The sequence below is a fragment of the Protopterus annectens genome, chromosome 5.part0 (genome assembly GCF_019279795.1).
Source record: "Protopterus annectens isolate FY-2018-M chromosome 5.part0, PAN1.0, whole genome shotgun sequence".
Classification (NCBI taxonomy): domain Eukaryota; kingdom Metazoa; phylum Chordata; order Ceratodontiformes; family Protopteridae; genus Protopterus; species Protopterus annectens.
The window spans coordinates 324,131,234-324,154,623 of record NC_056735.1 but is presented as its reverse complement, the minus strand read 5'-3'; the positions used below and the strand labels follow the sequence as shown (position 1 = coordinate 324,154,623).

General features: G+C 39.9%; 1 protein-coding gene across 1 annotated transcript in view; it reads right to left on the bottom strand.

The window, feature by feature from the left end:
- POLA1 (DNA polymerase alpha 1, catalytic subunit) overlaps positions 1-23,390 on the bottom strand; it is a 3,104,727-nt gene that overhangs the window by 1,507,889 nt on the left and 1,573,448 nt on the right. Inside the window, exon 27 of the mRNA XM_044072304.1 lies at positions 15,262-15,294. Coding sequence (XP_043928239.1) covers positions 15,262-15,294 — 33 coding nt within the window. The remainder of the gene's footprint in view (positions 1-15,261; positions 15,295-23,390) is intronic.

Sequence of the window (23,390 nt, the reverse complement as noted above, 5' to 3'; positions counted from 1 at the left end):
AATGTGATGAAATCATTACCTAGAAAAAATGGTATTGGGACCCCATCTAGTGTATGAATGTGTTACTACATTACTAAAAAACTTGTTTATTTAGATACATAAAGTAATCTATTGCAACATTAATATTAAATATAAAATTAATGACCACTGAAAGTTAATCATTAAAAATTGATGTTTGGTAAAAATTAATGTTCAAAATGTTTTATAAAAAGTTAAACATGTTAAAACCATAAGCCAATGTACCACATAATTCATTGAATAAACACTACTTCAAAGTTGAAAAATATCATATCTTATTAGCTCTTAGCTTTAATAGTGGTCCAATGGAAAGAAATTCGTTAAGTCCAGGTTTTCTACCAGCATCAAGGTTAACCTGCCATCATAATTCCCTACTTTCTAGAACCTCCTCCCATGGACCTCCTCTAATATCAGGTTTTATTTGTTCTATTACAAAAAATACAAAACTAGCTCCACTACAATTTCTAAAGTGCTTAAACAGTGCATTTGTCTCTCTTGCTTTGGTGATGTCATACATATGCTCGTAAATTCGCTTTTTTAAAGCCTTTTCGGTTTTACCTATATAAAATGATTGACATTTTTGACAATTCGCTAGGTAAACCACTCCTTGAGTGTTACAATTGGCAAAACATTTACTTCCCATCCTTCTTTCCTACTTTCTATATATACTTCTTCCTTGTTCATAATATAGGGGCATTGTTGGCATCTTCCACATTTAAAGGTACCCATCCTTCTATTACTTCCTATTTTCCTATCAAATCCTTTTCTTTCTATCATATTTCTTAGGTTTGGTGAATTACTAAAAATAAAGTACAGTTTTGTACCTACCATAAATGTAGATGTTCGAAGATCCACATTGCTGCAGTCCTTACACTTGGGTAGTCCGCTGTCCTCGGTCGGCCCGAATATCAAAGTATTAGGCTGACGTCGGTCAAGGCGCTTAAGACTGACATCAGGACGTCAGGGTACAAATGCGCATGACCGACGTCATATCCTCAGTCTTTTCTTGCCCCAGATGTCAGAAGACCCTAAAAAGAAAGGTCAAAACCAAAAGACAGCAAAAAACAACCAACCACCCTTGCACTAATCATATGTACAATATATACAATATCCACAATATTCACAACCCAAACCACACAACCGCCTCTAACTACAGAGGGGAAGGAGGGAGGGTAAATTGGACTGCAGCAATGTGGATCTTCGAACATCTACATTTATGGTAGGTACAAAACTGTACTATGTTCTTCATCTCACATTGCTGCAGTCCTTACACTTGGGTAGAATCCCAAAGCAGAGGTAAGGGAGGATGGCAAAACTATAAAGTAGTAGGAGCTGCCAAAATGCCCTGTAAAATTGCAGTGGCAAAACCAGCCCTAGATTTAGAGTAAAGTGGAAGGTGGTAATGCTTAGAGAAAGTATGCACTGAACTCCAAGTAGCTGCCTCCAAAATATCTTTAGTTGCCACCCCTTAAAAAGCTGTAGAAGTGGCAGTAGCCCTAGTGGAATGAGGCCTAATCCCAGCTGGAATCTCCTTACCATGATGGGAATAACAGAAAGCAATACAAAACCCAATCCACTTAGAAATAGTTTGTTTTGACACAGGCTTGCCCTGAGAACCCAAAGCAAATGAAACAAATAACTGCTGAGACTGCCTGAACCCTTTAGTTCTGCTCAAATAATATCGCAACTGCCTGTGTATATCCAAAGTGTGCAAAATCTTTTCCCCTTTATTTTGGGGGTTTGCATAAAAAGTAGGCAAATGAATAGTTTGGTTTAAAGCCACACTAGAAATCACTTTAGGCATAAAGGAAGGATTAGTACGCAAAGATACCCTATCCGTATGGAAAATTAAGAAAGGCTCAACCGCCATAAGGGCCTGTAATTCAGAAACCCTTCTCGCAGAGGTAATGGCCAACAAAAAAGCAGTCTTCCATGATAAATATTTCAACTCGGCAGTAGCTGCAGGCTCAAAAGGTTGTAGAGTGAGTTTCTCCAACACAAAATTGAGATCCCAAGCAGGAGTAGGAGCTCTACGTGGGGGTCTTATATTCTTTGCCCCTCTAAGGAATTGCTTAAACAATGGATGAGAAAACAATGGTGGGTCACAGTCATAGTGAGCAGAAATTGCTGCAGCATGAACCTTAATAGAAGAGAAGGACAAACCTTTGTCCAGTAACTCAGTAAGATATTGAAGAGCCACACTTAAATTAGGCTTAGAAACATCAAATTCCTTTGCTGTACTCCAAAATAAAAATCTCTTCCATTTATCTGCGTACACTTTCCTAGTACTAGGCCTTCTGGCCTCCAAAATAACATTCAAAACTTGCTGTGGAAGCTGAGACCCTCCAGGGTTTAAAACAGAATATGCCAGGCTGTTAGGTGAAGAGAGTGAAGTTTGACATTGAGTAAATGACTGTTCTCCTGAGACAGCAGGTGTGGAATCGAAGGCAAAGGCCATGGAGGCTCCCGTGCATCAGACTTCTCAGTAATGGGTACCAGTGCTGTCGAGGCCAATCTGGAGCTATTAAAATCATCTTTGGCTTGTCCTGTCTGACCTTCAGGAGTACCTTTGGGAGGAGAGGCAGAGGTGGAAAGGCATACACATGAAGATTGCTCCAATTGAATGAAAGAGCATCCACTTTCCAAGCTGTGGGATGAAACCTTTTTGTGCAAAATTTTGGCAGCTGGTAGTTTAGTGGAGAAGCGAACAGATCTATGTCTGGAGTTCCCCATAACACTGTCAATTTCTGAAATACATGAGGATCCAATTTCCACTCGTGGGGATCCATAATTTGTCTGCTCAACACATCTGCTAAGGAGTTCTGTGCTCCAGGCAGAAACCTTGCCTGAAGATTTAGCTGTAAACTGAGAGCAGTCTCCCACAAAATCATTGCTTGTCTGCATAGAGGATAAGAATGTGTTCCCCTTGCTTGTTGATGTACCACATGACAGTTGTGTTGTCTGTTAGAACCAACACCTGCCCTGGAAGAAGTAAATCCTTGAAAGCTATTAATGCAAATTGGACTGCTAACATCTCCTTCAAGTTGATATGTAGATGCTGAAGTCTGGCAGGCCACGTGTCTTGTACCCACTTTCCATTTAGATGAGCTCCCCAAGCTTTGTCTGAGGCATCTGTCGTTAGAATCTGACTCGCCTCTGGCCGGGTCACAGAGAGTCCCTTGTTTAGGTGACATTCCTGAGCCCACCACAAAAATTCCTTTTGAATGCAAGGTATTATCTGAATGACAGTGTCCATATCTTGGCAGTGCTGTGTCCATACATTTTGAGATACCATTGTAGCTTCCTCATATGCAGTTTGGCATTGGGAAGCACCAGAATACAAGATGCCATGAACCCCAAGGCTTGAAGGACTGTCCTTGCAGTCAGCCTGGACTGATGAGACAATTGATGGAAGTAAAGAGAAAGATTCTTTTGTTTGTCCGGGGTCAAAAGGCCATCTGGGATGCTGTATTCAGTCTCACACCCAGAAAGCACATGTCCTGAGAGGGTACTAGACTGGACTTTATTTCGTTCACAGAATACCCCAGGCATCTTAGCACTGCTATCACATATTGTAAATGATGAAGAAGTTCATCCTTTCCTTGGGCCAGAATCAGGCAATCGTCCAAATAAGGATAGATCTGTATTCCTCTTAGCCTGAAGAAAGCTATCACTGGAGCCAGAACCTTCGTGAACACTCTGGGCAGTAGATAAGCCAAAGGGCAATGCAGAGAACTGATAATGAGAAGTCCCAGCCCGAAAACGCAGATACTTCCTGCAACTTAGCCTGATAGGAACATGAAGGTAAGCCTCCTTGAGATCCAGAGTCACCATCCAGTGATCTTTGCCCAGCAGAGGTAAAAGCTGTTGTAACGTCAACATTTTGAACTTGGGAATGTCCAGATAAGTGTTGAGGATAGATAAATCCAAAATTGGTCTCCACGTGTTCCCCTTCTTTGGTACTAGGAACAGGCGAGAATAAAATCCTAGGCCCACTTCTGGCAGAGGGACTGGTTGTATGGCCCCTATTTGAAGCAGCAGAGAAATTTGTTTGTGAGCCTCTAGTCTTTGCTGAGGAGGAACGTCCGGCATGCCTTTGAAAGGAGGCAAGGTATGGAAATAAAACTTGTAACCTTGGTGTATGATATCCAATACCCATCTGTCTTGGGTAATCAAACTCCAATTTTCCTTGAAGAGTGCCAACCTTCCTCCCAAAGGTGCTGCCAGGCAAGAAGGATCTGGCAGCTGAAAAGGTAGGTCATTGGGCCTGTTTACGAAAGGACTGGCCCCTGCCCTCACCGAAGATTGTGCAGGTGAACTCCCTGTTCTAGGTCTGAAGGAGCTCTGAGCTCTGCCCCTACCACGTCTAGATCTACCCCTAGACTGTGAATCATAAGAAGGGTACGTCCACCCCTTAGCAGGCCAATTCCTACTAAACTCGGAGGCTGAACTTGCAAAAATCTTTAACAGCCTGCATAGACTTAGCCTTGTCTTCCATTTTCTTCAAGACTGACTCCACAGGTGAACCAAACAACACATCAGACTGTAAAGGAGCATCCAAAATCCTTGTCTTAACATGGTCAGATAAATTCTGATCCCTCAGCCAGGCGTGCCTGCGAAGAACTGACCCAGTGGCAGCCACCCTAGACGAGGCCTGTACAGCATCAAAACCACATTGTAAAGAATGCTTACCCACCTGTTCAGAGACATGTACCAAATCTTGTAATTCTTTACACTCAATGCCTTCCGCCAGAGCATCTACCTTAGACTTCAATTGAGAAAGAAGATAGTTTTGATATTTCAACATGTGAAACTGGCAATTCAAAGCCCTCATAGCTAAGGTGGAAGAAGTATAGACTTTCTTTCCCCATCTATCCAAAGCTCTGGCCTCTATCTGGAGGAACCGGATTTTTTACAACAGAGGCCTTGACACCCTTAGGTCCCTGACTAACAGTTTCTGGGTCCGCCCTGGGACTCTTATAAAGATATTTATGAGCCTCAGGCACCCTGTAGTACCTATCCGGTTTAACAGGAGCAGGAGGCAAGGAATCAGGATTAAGTGAAGCCTCTGCAAACACATCTTCCACAACATCCAGAACAGGTGGTATAGCCAAAGGCGTATGCTGGGGTAAAAGCAAAAATTCCCTAAGCCTTTTCCTGGAATCAGAGAAGTCCTGACCTTCCCACTTAAAATGTTCCCTCATAGAATGAAGAGTCTCTGAAAAAGAAAAATCCTCTGGAGGAGAAGCAGAAGGAGTAGAATCATCTACATCAGAATCAGAATAAGGAGAGTACTCCTGCAAGTCTTCAGCCGAAGACTCTGAAACATCCGAAGCCTGCTCAAAACTCCCCAACTCTGGTTCCACCCTAGGCCTCTTATCAGGAGGGGGCAAAGAACCTCTAATCAAAGTAATTAAATCTTCTGCCATTTTAAGCATGTACTTCTTGGGCACAGATCCTGATGAACTAGGAGTGACACCAACAGAAGCTAAACCTGGCCTGCCTCTGGGAGAAGCCTTGGAAACAGAAGGAGAGGGCCTAACCACCCTAGGAAGGGAGGGGAGTACAGTAACCTGAGAAGCCCCTTCAGCCTGACCTGCCTCCTGAGAGGCCACATCCTGCAATATCAAAGTCTCCCCCTGGGACTCCAGAGAAGCCTCCGGCGGAACCACCGGTTCCACTGACGCCTCTAAAGAACCGGCGTCCAGTACGGACGACTCTTCTTGCCTGGGTTTAGCTGCTTTGTCTTTGCGCTTCTTCGAAGAAGCGGGCGCCGGAGCATCCGGCGGCCTGTTATAGTTGCACCGCTTCCCGAAGACCAACCTGGCACTATCTAACCTTCGCTTAATAGTGCGCTTATTGAACCTAGCACAAAAGCGACACCCAACAACGTCGTGCTCAGGCCCCAAACAAGGAATACACAAAGTATGATAGTCCCTATGCGGTATCTGTTTCCCACAAGAAATACAGTTATTCACTTTTTCTGACATCCGTTAAACCACTGAGGCAAGAAAAAACTAAAATATTCTAACGGGTACTTAGCCAACTTTGACTCGGTCTGAAACTCAGAATTCGAAAAATTTCAGAACGCCGAACGGCACTTGCAACGCTGCTTCTGCATCGGACCATGCGGCAAAAAAGACTGAGGATATGACGTCGGTCATGCGCATTTGTACCCTGACGTCCTGATGTCAGTCTTAAGCGCCTTGACCGACGTCAGCCTAATACTTTGATATTCGGGCCGACCGAGGACAGCGGACTACCCAAGTGTAAGGACTGCAGCAATGTGAGATGAAGAACATCTTTGGGTTTGATAGTTTTAATTTCTTCCATGTCGGAGAAGGAAGAAAATTTTTCCCATTCCCTTGATAAAATACTTTTGATATTTTGATTAAAGGAATTAAATTCCACCACTAGCCTTTTTTGAAATATTTCCATGGTGTTATCCAAACAATTAACTTCTTTGTCTGAATTTCTAATTTCCTCTTGTCCCTTTTAATGGGCTGAAACCTATCCTTTCTACCAGTTTCTACCTCCTTCCTTATGCCCCCAACAAATTCCTTAGGTTAGCCCCTTTCTAGAAACATATTTTCCAACTTGTTACATTCTTCTTTGAAGTCAATCTCCCTACTTGTCATCCTAGATCCCCTTACAAACTGTCCTTTGACTATGTTTTTCTTACAGTGTAAGGGGTGGGAGCTATCATAGTGTAGGAAGGAATTGCAATATGTCTCTTTTCTATACACTTTAGTTTCAAATTTGTGGTCCATCTTGTATACTTCCACATCCAAATAATTTAAATTGTCTGAATTTATAACATATGTGAATTTTAGAAAATTTGTGGTGGAGCTGATATATTCAAAAAACTCCAAAAATGTATCCAGTCCCCCAGTCCAAAAAATCACTATATCATCTAAAAACCTATGATACATTATCCAGTATTTTTTGAACTTCGAATTAATAACATGTTTTTCTTCCCACTTAGAAAGGACTATATTAGCAAACATAGGTGCACACGCCGCTCCCATGGACACCCCAGTTCTCTGTTGGTAGTATTCACCCTTAAAAATTAGAAAGTTGTAATTTAATATGGTGTCCATGAGTGTGACAGTAGCAATTTTTTGATCCGAAAATATACTTTCTTCAAAAAAATCCATACCATCTCTGTGCGGAATACTCTTAAAACTTAACCATCTCTACACAGATCAGCCAGAATGAAAGGTTTAAATATATTTAATAATAATAAAAGGACAAGACAATATTAAATATATATTCACAGTGACATCAGAGTTCAAAAATACACCTGACTGTATCTAAGAGACTTGTACTGTTCCCAAGAAACTTACTTCATTAGAGCAAGGCAGATGTGTGGTGAATGTTTCTCATCAGGTCCAAGACCAAATACAGAAATGCTCTTTCTCACTAAAAGAATTCTCAAATTAATATCTAAAATACTACTGCTAGGATAGCTTGCAGAATGACAATTTCTGGTCATCTGACTTCTAGTTCCCAGGCCAAAACCCCCACTGCTAGAAGCTGGCAGCATTTAGCATCTACCTGTAAAAATATACATACAAGGGCTTATCCTCAAATCTTTGGCAGATGATGGAAGTCACAAAACAATTTCATTCCTTCATGCTTCAAAAGTAGCAATTAGTTCATTCCAAGGTCAATACAGAAAGCTTCCTTGTACCGACTCTGTGTCTCTAGCTGCAATGAAAACTTGAGAGATAACCTCTATTTTGTAGCCTATAAAGTAATTTAATTTCAGCTATTATTCTAAAGTTTGCTGGACTGAAGTTAGGCCTCCAATTTCCTCTGTTGACATACACATTTAAACAGTTGCAATAGTGCATGTACGTCTCTTCCAGTAAGGCACACTGTCAATACATTTTAAGCAGAAGCACTTTACAAAATACCTTTTCAACACAAACATCTGTACAGAGCAGTTTGCTATACACATGACATGCAGTTCTAATACATTTGTAACACAAGTATCTTGTACAAATCACTTTGATATTCACCAGTGACATATAATTATTTACAAAATTCCAGCTAGCTGTGCTGGCAGTTTCTCCTTTCATCACAATTAACAATAAATTATACTGCCAGCACATAGGTATGTGTTCTCAAAAAGGAAAATAAGAACACAACTGAAATATCTAAGTTGGAATGCTCAAGTAAGATATCAAAATTATATTTGCCAAAGAACATATGGTAGATGAACTCGTGAGCGTTTCAAAGATTGAAGAATATAAAAAGAATCCAGGAATGCACTGGAGAGAGAGACTGAAAGACACTCGGAGCAATTTTTTAAGCTGGGTGGAAGAAATAAAACAAATGAGCTATAAGTTAAGTATGATCTGAAGCTTATCCAGAAAGCAGGGAAATGTGAACACTCTCTGTGCCAGACAGTCTCTTGCCATCAACAACTGCTGTTTCTCATTTTCAAGTTGAAAATAAATGCAAAAAAAAAATACATTACATGACATTCACAAGAAAATAAGACCAGGATTAAGTTTTAACCCTACATGTGGATGTGCATTAAATACAAGTACAAGTCAGTGAATTCTTACAATCAACTAATACTGCTAGCTCTGTTGGCAAAGAAGGATAAAACCATGACTATGACAAAGGTGATCAATATTTTATTAGCTTCTCAGGCAAGTACAGGAGCTGGCAAGGGAGAAGGAAAGGAATGACTAAGCTTAGACTACCCATATCTCTTAGGAAGGGAGGGGTGAGGTGCAGGAGTCTGAGTAGGTTCTGCTATTCCCATGTGAAGACTGAGCTGCTCTCTGCAAGATGGAGCGGAACCTTTGAGCAGCACACTCAAGCTGGTAGCAGAGGGTAAGCACAGTAAAAAGCTCTGCTACAGTTTTGGCTTTTTAATGGAAATCTACAGAGATTTTTCTTCTGAGCGCCTTGTTTTATGCAGATATCAGTCTGCCACTGTTGGATGGTGTTGACTACTGAAATCTGTTGATATTTTAGCACTACGGTTTTTGAGTGAAGAAAAGGAATCTATGCTTGGAGATTGCCTATGGAGTGTGTGTAGTGAAATTAAGATGCAAGCAAATTAGCCCTTGGCATTTTGAAGGTTGGCATTTCATCACAGATGGTGCAAAGCAATTCTCTGTTGGTGTTCTGAGGCTTGGTGTTACACTAGAGGATGGTTATAAAAACTACTCCTCTGAATGTGCAGCTGAGGACTCCTTGGACATTTAAATGTTGTTTGCTGGCTCTTAATGGAGTCTGTGAAGGCTAGAACAGACTTTGCTCAAACGATTACATACAAGTCATACAATGTATTACTTTGCTTATTATCTGTATTGCTGCTCATTAATTTAACAATGATCAAGTCTTTATGTGGGACTTGCATGTAACCAACTGTTTTGAACATCTTATTATTGGGAGGGTGGCCTAATGGTTATGGTGTTTGCCTTGAAAACACAAACTGCAGGGTTTGAGTCTCACAAGGGATAATTGGCTAGGCTTAAAAATGGCTGGAAAGGGCAGTTAGCCTAGTACTAACATTTGAACCTACATGAAGATTAAAAATAGTTTTAATGCAGGACAGTGTTACCATCTTTTATTTTATTTTTTATACAAAGCTGCTCTAGAATCTTTTGCTTGCTATAGATTTGTTTCAAACATGAACAAAAGAAAGCCAGCACCTTGGAAGCATGAAGATTTATTGTAAGAACCAGACCGGTTTCAGCGTATAGCTTTCATCAGTGGTACATCACAAAAAGCAGTGATAACCCTGCAATAAATACTTAATCTAATTAAGTACCCATGACATAATTTCCTGTCCAAGACAAAACTTTTCTGATACCAAATAAACACAAAAAAAACCCAAAAAGGCACAAAAAAAAATATAGAACATAATAAAAGTCCATATAGATTTACTGTTTTGTTCTCTTTTATTCTTTTCTTTGATGTTTGTGCATTCTGTTTTTGTTTTAAGAACTGTTGTACTGTTGGTATCCACCACAGAGTACTGAATAATAACCAATGGTATCCAACCCATGAAAGGAAAGGAAAGCACTACAATTTGTCATTTAATCCAGGTGGGAATAAACCCCCTAATTTTACAATCCATTTCCTTTCCTTCATGTTTAATATATTGTGCCACCCTGTTTTGAAAGATCTATAGACTGATATTTTGTCAGTAAGTGTGAAAGTAAATTTCGCTGTATGATGAATCAGTGAATGTCTATAAAGAGCATTGGTGACTCTGGCATTCCTAATATCTCCTAAATGTTCTGACATTCGAAATCTAAATTGTCTAGAAGTTTGGCCCACATAGAAACCTTGACAAGTGCAAGTGGCTAAATATATAACCCAATCTGTTCCGCAATTGGCAAAGCAGTTTATGTTGTACAACTGTCCAGTATTTTTACTGGTAAAGGTTTTTATTTTGAAAATATGTTTACAGAAGGTGCAATGTCTGCATGGGTAAAAACAACCAATCTCTTCCCTGTTAATGTGGTTTGATGATAAATGGCATCCTGATGCATGATTTTTTTGTAATGAGAGAAATGGGAACCCAAAGTTTTGCCCTGCCTGTAAGAAAATAGGCATTTGTCCCCCAAAATGTCATCCAATTGTTCATTGGACTTCAAAATTTTCCAATGTTTGTCAAGAACATCAATAAGATGTGCTGTGTTTCTACCAAATGTAGTGACCATTCTCAAGGTTTCCTTATTATCCTTCATGGGTTGATATTTGTATTCTAATAAAGTGTTCCTTGATTGGTTTTTGGCCCATTGCATGGCCGAGTTAACATTCTGTTTGCCATATCCCCTAGCTAAAACTCTGTTAGCTAAACCCTGATGGGATTGTGTAAGATCCTACTGTGAAGAGCAAATTCTCTTCAAACGCAAAAACTGGGATTTTGGAATATTATTAATGGTATGTTTGGGGTGGAGATTGGAGGCATGCAGCAGGCTGTTGTATTGTGGATATTTTCTGTAAACTGTGGTTCGTAGTGTGTTATCTGGTTGACGCTGTAAATGAACATCCAAAAAATGAATCTCATTTTTATGATGACTCACTGTAAATTCAGCCTCCCCTTTGTTTCCATTGAGGAATTCAATGAATTTCTCCAGATATTCACTGCCTCCTTTCCATACAATGAAACAAAAACCGGCACAGAGAGAAACAAACTGACACCAAGAACACACTCTGTATGCTGGAAAAACAAGGAACTCACTGGTGTGATGAAAAACACAATTTATTCTATGATGTGATAAAAACTCCACAGTATTAGTAGCATATACAAAATAAAATGTATGCTCCACAGTAACACAATATCCACAGTCAAGTGCTTTCGTCCATCCGGGCTTCTTCAAAGGGTAGGTAAAGACCGTTGATATGGGTTATAATTCCCACAGTACATACGCCATTTTGCGCATGCGTAAACAAGTCACCGTAAACACCTCAAGTTGACGGTTGTAATTTGCTATTTACACAGCTTGGCAAGAAGGTGAAAACTTTACGTACAAACATTTGGCACTTAAAGCCTTTCAAAGCTCATCAAAATATCACCCCGAGGAGTTTAAGGACCAAATTACAGCTATTAGTCAGCAAGCCTGATGATATATTACTAAGGGATTGGAACTTGGCACAGCAACAGTCATCCATGTCCTTTAACATTTTAGCGTCTTACTATGAAAGAACAATTGAGGTCAACATTTGTGATGTTCATGTTTTTTCAATTCCTCACATATTTTTTGAAGAACAAACAAACTTTAAGGACAATCTTAGCAGACTCTCAAAGGAACTGACTACCTTTGAAAATCATTTGAAAGAAGAGAAGTTATATACGTTTTCTAGAGATATTGAGGATTATGAGAGGGGTAGGCCGTTTGAGTCACAGAGAAGTGTTAGGTTTGCGGACGGAACAAAAAATACCACTCAGATACGCAAAAAAAGACCAAGATCCGTATTGAAAAAAGGTAGCCCACACACTACAACCTCGGGGGAGGAATTCTCCACTACTGACACCGAATCCACATACACTAGTGATTCCCCTGATTCCAAGAGGGGCCAAGGTTCAGAATACCCTTTAGGGGTACGAGGCACGGGGGGGGGGCGTAAACACAGGGGTAAAAACCATAGAGGATCTTTTCCAATCAATAGTGAAATAAATCTTGAATGCTCAAATGTGCATAATATTTCAAAATATGTATTATCATCTGAAGAGGAATCATTGCTGAATAAAGGTCTTGGTTTTATCCCTGTTTTTTTTGTGGATGAAAGCATTTTTGTTTCTGATATATTATCTTTTTGTAGAAAGATTAATTTGAAATTGTTTTTCGGCCAACAGGTTCATTCTCAGAGATCTACTGATTTTAGATTCCACAAATCTAATTTCAGTCCACCCATGGACAAACATGTTGCCATCTTCCAACAGGCAGTGATCAAAGATTTGCATTACCATTTAGGCTCCTTACATACTATCAGACATAATTTAACAATGGCGGAACAAAAAGCTCTCATCGATCTTAGGGCCAACACTGACATTTCTATTCTACCAGCAGACAAGGGTGGCGCAGTGGTGATCATGGACTCCAGTTATTACTTGGCCAGGGAAGTAGACAACTGTCCAACCCTCAGCATTATATGAACAAGCCCACTGACCCCACTCCAAACTTTAAAAAATAAACTGAATTTTCTGCAGGAAGCTGTTAAGGAGGGAATCATCAGTGACAAAACTAAACAACTAATGGTCAAAGATCCAGGTAAACAAATATCTCTACCTACTGCCCAAAATTCACAAATCTTTGAGCACGCCACCAGGCAGGCCTATTGTATCGGGCATAGGCTCCCTCATGGAGCCATTGTCAGCATTTGTGACAGAATATCTGAAACCGCTACTGCCATATGTCAGAGCCAGATTAAAGGACACCACCGAATTTCTACAAATTGTATCAAGAGTCTGAAATGGAACCTCATTGGCTTGATGTGTACCCTGGATGTTAAATCACTCTGCACCAGCATTTCACATTAGGCTGGATTAACAGTATTAGAATTTTGGCTAAATAAGACCAATATTTATAGTCCAGGTTTCAACACATTGCTCATTTGTATGGCCGAGCATGTCCTTACTAAAAACATCTTCTATTTTCAACACGAGTGTTACTGGCAAATTCAAGGCACAGCAATGGGGGCATCTTTTGCCCCAATTTATGCTGATTTATATATGGGATATGTGGAGGAGCACATTATATATAATAAACTACATAATCTGTATTTGCCAGAGATAGACATATGGAGACAGTTTTTGGATGACTGTTGGCTTGTATGGAAAGGATGCAGTGAATATCTGGAGGAATTAATTGAATACCTCAATGGAAACAAATAGGGGGCTGAATTTACAGTGAGTCATCATAAAAATGAGATTCATTTTTTGGATGTTCATTTACAGTGTCAACCAGATAACACACTACGAACCACAGTTTACCGAAAATATCCACAATACAACAGCCTGCTACATGCCTCCAGTCTCCACCCCAAACATACCATTAACAACATTCCAAAATCCCAGGTTTTGCGTTTGAAGAGAATTTGCTCTTCATAGCAGGATCTTACACAATCCCATCAGGATTTAGCTAACAGATTTTTAGCTAGGGGATATGGCAAACAGAATGTTAACTCAGCCATGCAATGGGCCAAAAAACAATCAAGGAACACTTTATTAGAATACAAATATCAACCCACGAAGGATAATAAGGACACCTTGGGAATGGTCACTACATTTGGTAGAAACACAGCACATCTTATTGATGTTATTGACAAACATTGGAATATTTTGAAGACCAATGAACAACTGGATGACATTTTCGGGGACAAATGCCTATTTTCTTACAGGTGAGGCAAAACTCTGGGTTCCCATTTTTCTCATTACAAAAAAAATCATGCACCAGGATGCAATTTATCATTAAACCACATTAACAGGGGAGAGATTGGCTTGTTTTTACCCATGCGGACATTGCACCTTCTGTAAACATGTTTTCAAAACAAAAACCTTTACCAGTAAAAATACTGGACAGTTGTACAACATTAACTGCTTTGCCAATTGCGGAACAGATTGGGTTATATATTTAGCCACTTGCACTTGGCAAGCTTTCTATGCGGGCCAAACTTCTAGACAATTTAGATTTCGAATGTCAGAACATTTAGGGGATATTAGAAATGCCAGAGCCACCAATGCTCTTTATAGACATTCACTGATTCATCATACAGCAAAATTTACTTTCACAGTTATTGACAAAATATCAGGCAATAGATCTTTCAAAACAGGGAGGCACAATATATTAAACATGAAGGAAAGGAAATGGATTGTAAAATTAGGGGGTTTATTCCCACCTGGATTAAATGACAAATTGTAGTGCTTTCCTTTCCTTTCATGGGTTAGATACCATTGGGTATTATTCAGTACTCTGTGGTGGATACCAAGAGTACAACAGTTCTTAAAACAAAAACAGAGTACACAAACATCAAAAAAAAGAATAAAGGAGACCAAAACAGTAAACCTATATGGACTTTTATTGTGTTCTGTATTTTTTTTTTGTGCCTTTTTGTGTTTATTATTTGGTATCAGAAAAGTTTTGTCTTGGATAGGAAATGATGTCATGGGTACTTACAAGTATTAATTGCAGGGTTATGATTGCTTTTTATGATGTACCACTGATGAAAGCTATACGCTGAAACCCTTCTGGTTCTTACAATAAATCTTCATGCTTCTAAGGTGCCGGCTTTCTTTTTTCATGTTTGCTAGTGTCTCTCTGGCCCGTGCACCTACCGCGCTTGCTAGCCTGCCTCTCTTTGACTACATGTATAGATTTGTTTCACCCATTTTCTGTTTAACTTGCTTGGTTACAATCTGTTTTTACAATTGTTTGAATTCATGTTTTAAAAGTACTTTGTAAAAAAAGCTCTAAAATAAAATTAACTGTGAAGTACCTTTGTGCCTCCATGTGACATACTGACCCCCCTTTGCATGCTTAATGCCCTGGATCTATAAACATGCACAGTGAGACAGGCAGGACTTAACAAAAAAAAAAAACATGATCCCTTATCATGCAGTCAACTGCTGAGACTCTCAGTATGCCACTTGCCCTGGGGGTAACAATGCACTACAGGGTAACTGGGAGGGTCAGGCTATGGCTACATGGTTTACAAAATTCAAATCTTTACAATAACCAAAATAACAGCTACAGTCAGCAATGTTACCTTTTGAACCATGTCCTTTGTGTGCAACAGAATCTGCAATAAACAAAGAAATGAATGCATTAATTAAACAGCAGTGCTTTAATCAAACATACTATTAAACAGCATTAAACGTGGTTAAAGTACCATCTCAAAATTAATATTTAAACTATAAAACAGAACTTCTACTGATTTACATGAACTATAAAGTTAAAAGCATGCACATAACGCATTAAAAACTACTATTCAGGACAACCACACCTTAATCTTCAATGATCATCCATCAGCACTCTGTGAACTACATTCACAAAAGATATAAAAGTACCCTTCTCCACCAGTCTGCTCTTGACTTGACAGTTTAAGGTAGAACACCAGAATATCGCTTTCTAATGCCATCTTGTCTAGCTCTTCTAAATGAAGCTCAAGAGTTATGCCAATAAGGTCAACATACTGCATCACTCAGGTCTCCCTTTATCTGCTAATTAAGACAGCTATAACCTGAACGAAAATACTGTGCTGCAGGGATAGAAAACTATTAATTTTCCTTTGTATATTTCAGCTACCTAGTGGATCGACTATTCCAGACCCACACATATAAACATACACAGATAAATTTAATAAAAATGTAATTTCAGCAACAATAATAGCTAGTTTGTTACTACAGAAAGTTACTGGTGAAAGTCTGGAAATCAGGCCCTTCAGGCAATATTTATTTATTGATTGATTGACATTTGTTGTCCGGGAAAGCCTGAATGAGTCAGAAACCCATTTTTAGCAGAGGCCTAGGGAGAAAAGCTCCAACACAAATATTCAGTACAATGACCAATGTCTGACAAATACAAAAATATTCAGTACAGTTTGATTCATTTAGTAAAGATAAAATATTCATTGTAGTTACAAATTATATATTAAGGTATCATACAGGTAGGAGTTTACAATTTTATACAATATAAAGGCATCCTATGTATCATGCATTTTTTTTTGTGTGATTAAGATTAGAGTGAAAGTTAAAAAAAAATAGAGGTTATGATGGATATAGTAGAGTGATTATTATTATAGGAGTAATAGAAGCAAAGATTTAAAGCCTCAGTGAGAGAGAGAGAGAGAGAGAAGATAATAATAGCTAAAGTAATTTAAGATAACCAGTGTTAAGTATCAAAGTTTTGTGGAAGTGTTCTGTTCCTAGGCTGGGTGGAAAGACAGATTAAGGAGAATGTTTGGAATTTACCTATTTGGGTGGAACACGGCCAGACATGATTATTAAGGAGGTATTTAAGGGTGAGCTTGAAATTACTGAAACAGTCTATGGTATTTATGTTTGTTGGAAAGGAGTTCCAAAGCTTTGCAATAGCATGCGAGTATAGACACTGTCCAGCTCTTTTGTATGGTATGTGGACAGTTAGGAGTTGCTTATTTTCTGACAGGAGGTCACGGGTGGGGTGTATGGTTTTAGGATGTTTTTAAGGGCAGGGCAGCTGTCAAGGTTATACATAATTTTATGAGCTATAGACAGCTGAAGGAGGTCGAGGTGATGAGGGAATTCAAGCCAGTTAATTCTTTTAGAGCTTGGCAATAGGAGGAAAGAAAGGCTAAAGAACTTATTACTGAGGATCCTTTCCAAGACCAAATGATATGAAAACTCGCATCGGTTATGCTTCACTTTGGGATGCCTGTGTAGTGGGAAAAACATTCAAGTAAAATCTCAAGTAGTAGGTTCATAGGTTGGTACCAGGCTATCAGCCCTAGGGCCTAAACAAGCCTAGCCATAACAATTCCCTGGCTATTTCTTCCCACACTATTTACTTCCCTGGACCCCTGTCTAGCAGGGCGACTGACGTGATCCCCAGGGAGAATGTCCTTTCTCCCATCCAATCGTCAAGGTTCCTTTTGAAGAGGGCCAAACAGGCACTCTGCTTGACATGTATGGGCAATCTATTCCACAGTTTGGGGAGTCTCTGGGTCAGGAACCTATCCCTTCAGCATGTTTTGTTTATTGTGATGACAAGGTTTAGATCCCTGGAGCGTGTGGCTCTGAGGGATTGGGATTTCTTTAAGTGTAGCATGTCCAACAGCTCTGGGTTTGACATGGCCTTGTATGTTAAGCAGAGATCGCCTCTGAGTAGACGATATGCGACAGAGTATAGCTGGAGTTTTTTAAGGCGGTCAAGCGTAGGGCATCTGCTTTAGGCCTGTGATTCTTTTAGTGAGGTATTTCTGAGGCCTTTCCAGTTGTTGCAGATGTCTTGAGAGGTACATACCAAACGGGTCGTTGTATTCTATAATAGATCTAATGAGGGATAAGTACAGTGGGACAATGAAATCCTTTTTTCTGGATAAAAAGCCCTTAGTGATGAGGTGCGCCACATAGAAGGATTTCCTGACTGTTGTGGCGATGTGGTTATAGAAGCTGAGACCACTGTCCACCTGTGTCCCTAAGTCTCTTATCACACTTTCGGTGTTTAGTGTACTGCCACCTATATGGTAATTCACGGGTACATGTTTCTTCCCAAAGGGGATAACTATACATTTCTTGGCAGTGAGCTTGAGCCCATGGCGCTGGCACAAAGCATCTGTTTCTGTGAGGCCCTTTTGTAGAGTATCCATATAATTTGGGGATTCAATAATGGCTCCCAGTTTGCAGTCATCTGCGAACTTTGTTAGCCAGAGTCCCTTAGTGTTGGCCTGTACTTCAGAGAAGTAGATACCAAACAAGAGCGGTCCCAGGACTGGACCCTGAGGTACTCCACTTGTCTGGAGCTGGATTTGGAGTCGGCTACTTTTACAGTGTGGGTTCTATCAGTAAGCCAGTTAGTAACCCATTGGGTGACGTAGGGATTAATGCCCAGCTTAGTAAGTTTATCTAGGATTCCAGAGTGGGGGATGGTGCCAAAGGCCTTGGCAAGGTCTAGATAGGCTGTGTGGACCACCTTATCCTTGTCCATGGCTCTGGAGACTGATTCAAAGAAGTCAATCAGGTTCACGAGACAAGATTGGCCCTTCACGAACCCAAACTGGGTGGGGTCCAGTGTTTGAAGGTTGCCAATGTCTGTTTATAAGTTCCATGATAATATGCTCCATGGCCTTGCAGATAAGGCTCATCAGACTGATGGGACAGTAGTTTCTGGGATCCAAGGTGGATCCTCCCTTGTGGAGTGGGATAACTGTAGCTCTGCGCCACTCAGGGGCACAAAACCTGAGGTGAGGCTATGATTAAACATGACACTTAGGTGAGGTGCCAGTTCATATTGTAGTTCATGTAGTACACAGCCCGGGATGTCATCTGGTCCCATGGATGCTGTATTCTTAGCTTTGGAGAGTGCGTTTTTTACCTGTGTGGCCATTATTACCGGAATTTGGCAGTCTTCCGGTATCGAGATGGGCAATTTAGGGGTGAGAGGGGGGTGAAGCTGGCACTGAATCGATCTGCCAGGATATGGTCAGACCTGACTAACGAGGGGGTGACCATAGCCGTGGAACATCGATTTCCCATGTTGGTAATGACCAGGTCTAGGATATTGGAGCCCCTGGTGGGATAATGGATTAGTTGATCCAGGGCATTGGAATTTATGAATTCCAAGAACTGTTGGGCAAAGGTGTTGGTACATGAGTAGTTTTCCCAGTTAATGGCAGGGTAGTTAAAATCACCCAGTATTAGGGTGTTTGGTTCTATCTTAATATTTTCCAGTATGTTTAGAAAGGTGTAGTGAGAATCTTGGGGTATGGTGGGGGATCTGTAGCAAGCTACAATTTGGATTGCAGTCTTACCTAGTGGTAGTTGCACCTGGAGAATTTAAGACGCATTGTGTTGGGCAACTAGCCTGGTGGTGTGAATATCCTTGGTGAATATTGACACTCCTCCACCTTTAGTGTTTCGGTCCTGGTTTGGTGGCTGAAAAGTGTGGTAAGAGTTGTAGCCTGGTATTGCAGGGGTGCACTCTGGAGCCTTGAACCAGGTCTCAGTTACTGCACAGATATCGATGTTCTCCATTTTTAGGAGTGCCTCGAGAGAGTGCATTTTGAGGTTTAGACTTCTAGCATTTTGTAGCAATACCTTCAGATTTTGCATGGTTGTACCTGTTATGGTGGTGGTTTTGTCCTTTGAACTTTGCCTAAAAAAGGCACTATAGGGGTGGCAAGAGCCTTAGCCAGTAACCTGAATCCCAGGGGCGACAGGTGCAGACCATCTCTGGCAAAGCATCATGGTCTGTCGATCATGTCGTCCCAGGCAGACAGATACTGGATCCCCTTTGAGTGACACCAGAAGCTTAGCCAATTGTTGAATTCAATCATTTTGTCCTTGTATTGTGGTGGTATTCTAGGCGAAGGCAGGATGCTACTCAGGGCTAGGGTCATACCTGCCTGGGCCACATGATCTGAGAGCTCTTCCATGTCTCTTTTCATGTAGTCCAGGGAGGTACATCTCAAGTCATTCACTTCAACATGGACAATGACAGAGTCATATTTGTACTTGTTGTGAAGTGACTTGAGTGCATGCATTATGTGGCGGATCCTGGCACCCAACAGGCAGCTGACTGTAATTTTCTCCTTGTTCAACCTGGTGAGTGGGACATCAGTGTGCCGGACTAGAGAGTCACCTATGACTAAAGTGTTAGGTACGTTGTCTTGCCTTAGGGGCTGTTGCTGGGTGGCACACTGGTGTTGTGAACTATGTGACACTTTGGTTGTGATTGGTGTTTGCTTGCGTTTCAGCTTCAGAGGTCCTTGTTGCTTGGGCAGGTTACAGTTAAGGGCCTCTGCATATGTGGATTTAGTGTTGTTATATGTCGGTGTTGGTCGTGCGGGTTTAGAAGGGATATATGTTGCTTGAGGTGTAGTGTGGGTGTTAATCTTCTCCTCTTGACGGTCTAGCACAATCTTGGGTGGAGAGAGCTTTGCTTCCATTTCGGCTATGTAAGTGCATCTCTCACAGGTTGTAGTGTTGGGTGGTAGGACAGGGTTGTCTGTGTACATGAGGTAATTCCTGCATTGCCCCAGTATGCCCAGATTCACCAGGTGGACAGGAGATATCACCAGAAGCTGACCCTTGGACATGCTTGGTTTGGTGCTTTTTTATTTTTTTTTTGTAAAGTACAGGAGCTGTTTTCCCTTACCATAGCAAGGTACTTTGCAATTATAGGCTGTTTAGTGCCTACTATTAATTTCTCCTTATTAACAAGGAGAGTTGAGTGCTTATATCAGTTTAAGGCTTCCTAGTGCTTTCGAGCAGGTACTAGAGCAAGTGCTAGTCACAGGGATGCGTAAAGATAAGATGAAAAAAAATGCACACTGCAGTGTGCACTAGAGAAGTTAAATGTGAAAGTTGGTAACTTAAGTTTTACCTGTTTAAAAAGTTAAGGTTTAGTGGCTAGCTACTATTTTTAAAAAAAGCAAGATGGATTGAAAGGGTGGTCACTTTTGTATTCAGTAGGATGGCCAATAAATTTCAATAGTTGAAGGGGAGGTATTTCAAAAATGATGATTTTCTGATTACTCACACAAGCCAGTGAAAGTAGAGAGGAAATGAGATATATGGTCAGATTAACATAAGAGGCAGGCAACTAGAAAGACAACTGGGAGGGTAAGCGGGGAAAACATTTCTGCCTGACTCAGAAGAGACATAGCTGTGGTCTCTTTTGAAGTTTTAATATGCTGTTAAAGCAGAATGCAAGTAAAACACAAGGTAAAGAAAACAAACCACAGTATTCAAAATATAAAACGGCAATAAAGTAATACAAAAAAATAAAAGCAAACTAACCTTTCCTTCACAGCAAAGTGTAGCCGAGTCTGGATCAGCCTTTCTGGTAAAGCTCTGAAATATTTTATTTTATCCCTTAAATAGAAGGTTTAGTTCCTAGCTCCACCCCCTCAGTTCACAAATGATTAACCTTAAGTGACCTCTTCCATCTTATGAAGGAGTCCTTAATTGATCAGTTCTAATTTCTGCCCGACTCAGAAGAGACAGAGCTGTGGTCTCTTTTGAAGTTTTAATATGCTGTTAAAGCAGAATGCAAGTAAAACACAAGGTAAAGAAAACAAACCACAGTATTCAAAATATAAAAAGGCAATAAAGTAATACAAAATACAAAAAATAAAAGCAAACTAACCTTTCCTTCACAGCAAAGTGTAGCAGAGTCTGGATGAGCCTTTCTGGTAAAGCTCTGAAATGTTTTATTTTACCCCTTAAATAGAAGGTTTAGTTCCTAGTAGAAGTACTTGGGGGATGGGGGTTAAAAAGTGACTGGAAGGAGATTGTAGGGATTCAAGGTGACCTGATAAGCCACCTCCTTCTAATGAATATTCAACTACTAAAATGATAGCTGAGACTACAGTAACTAGGAAATGTAATACCAGCCAGTCAAGCCATGACACAGATGTCTGGAGCAAGCATGATTACAAATCATCCACTTTGATGGTGGAATACCCTTTTACAACACTGGTTAATGCATACTTTCTGACTAGAGAACACAATGCCTACACTATCCATTAATTGTTTCTCCTTGCTGCTTCATCCTCCTTGTCAGGACTTAAAAGACAGTTTATTGTGCCTAGCAATCCTGCAGAAGTAAAAAGGGCATGTGGGATAAATGTCAAAGACGCAAAGCACATACATCACTTGTCTAAACCTCTAGAAGGGAAGGGAATAAGCTAGGAGGTAAATGGATCAACAAGATTACCAAGATATACTAACTTATGGAGGAAATGAAAATTTGAAGTCAAACAAGTCCTTGCAGAATGGGTCAAATATGACTCAAACCTCTGCCAATCACCAAGTCAAGCAGTACCAAAGACCAGAAGCTTGAAGGACATGAACTTTGTGCTGCTAGTGCCACATCTGGGAATGGAAATTGGAAGGCCAAATTAGGAGCCTTAGAAAGTAAATGGCAAATAATGTTGGATGCAACTACCTATCCTGGTATTAATGAATACATTAGCATTAAACCATTTTTAGTTTTGGGATGCCCATGATTAGTCCATATTAGATTCCTTGGTTTAAATAGATCTTATATAGAGTGAAAATAACTAGCTGCCCATATAGGTAGTTTGGTAATAGTGCTACACTTTTAAGTTACTCTAGCTACTATTAGTTAGCTCCCCTAGTATTCCATTATAATACCGAGTGGGTATTATGGAGTATGAACACTTCACCAACAGTGTATTGACAGTTTTAGTATAATGTATTTAGTATTCTGATATATATCAGTTTGGCTATTGACTTAGACATCTCTAAAATTGCCATACATTTTTATTATTTTAATAATTATTATATATTTACGTGTTTTATGTGTTTTATTTGTGAGTTAATAATTGTGAGATGTATATATTATATATTGCATAATGAATTTATTTATTTTTGTAGCAGTATTTATAATGTTACATATTATACATTCATTATATACATAGATCATGAAGTTTGATAGGGATCAAATTGTATTCAGTTTGTATAACCTCATTTTAATATATTTAGTCAGTAATTTTGTGAGTATATTAAATTAACAATTAGTAACATCTATTAAGGTTTGGCGCCAAAATGTTGGGTACTTAAAGAAGGGATACAGAAAAAATCGTTGTTCTGATGAAATCTGCTATCGGCAGATGAAAGCGCTTAACCGACTGTATTTGTATCTACTTAGTGCATCTTTGTGCCTTGTCTTGATTTTTTGTGGATGTGTACTGCATCACCGTTTAAGTGTTTGTGAATAAACACCTGATATTAACTGGCGAAGGAATATTCTTTTTCTTTTTACTGACACGTTTGTCAGCCTTCATTTAAACTTCAGCTCAACTCGAGTTCCTGGTTTGTGGGTGTCGGAAGAATCATTTATATAAATGAAAACAATCCATACATACACAATCCTAGTTGCAAGCATTTTACATCACAAACCATACTGACATACTCTCACTTGCAAACATCATACATCACTTATAATCTACCCAATAATTTTCAGTCAGACATTACATAGCTCGTCCTGCCTTCTTTTAAACCTCATTCTTCCACATATGTATCATTCCCACAGTTACAATTTTTTTCCTATGTAGTTTGTTCCTACTCTTTTCTAAAGATCTCAGTTCCACTTGTCTTATCTCGGTTACTATATTCATTACTTCTAGTATTGTTGGCTTAAATTCTGATTTCCATTTTTTAGTAACTGTGT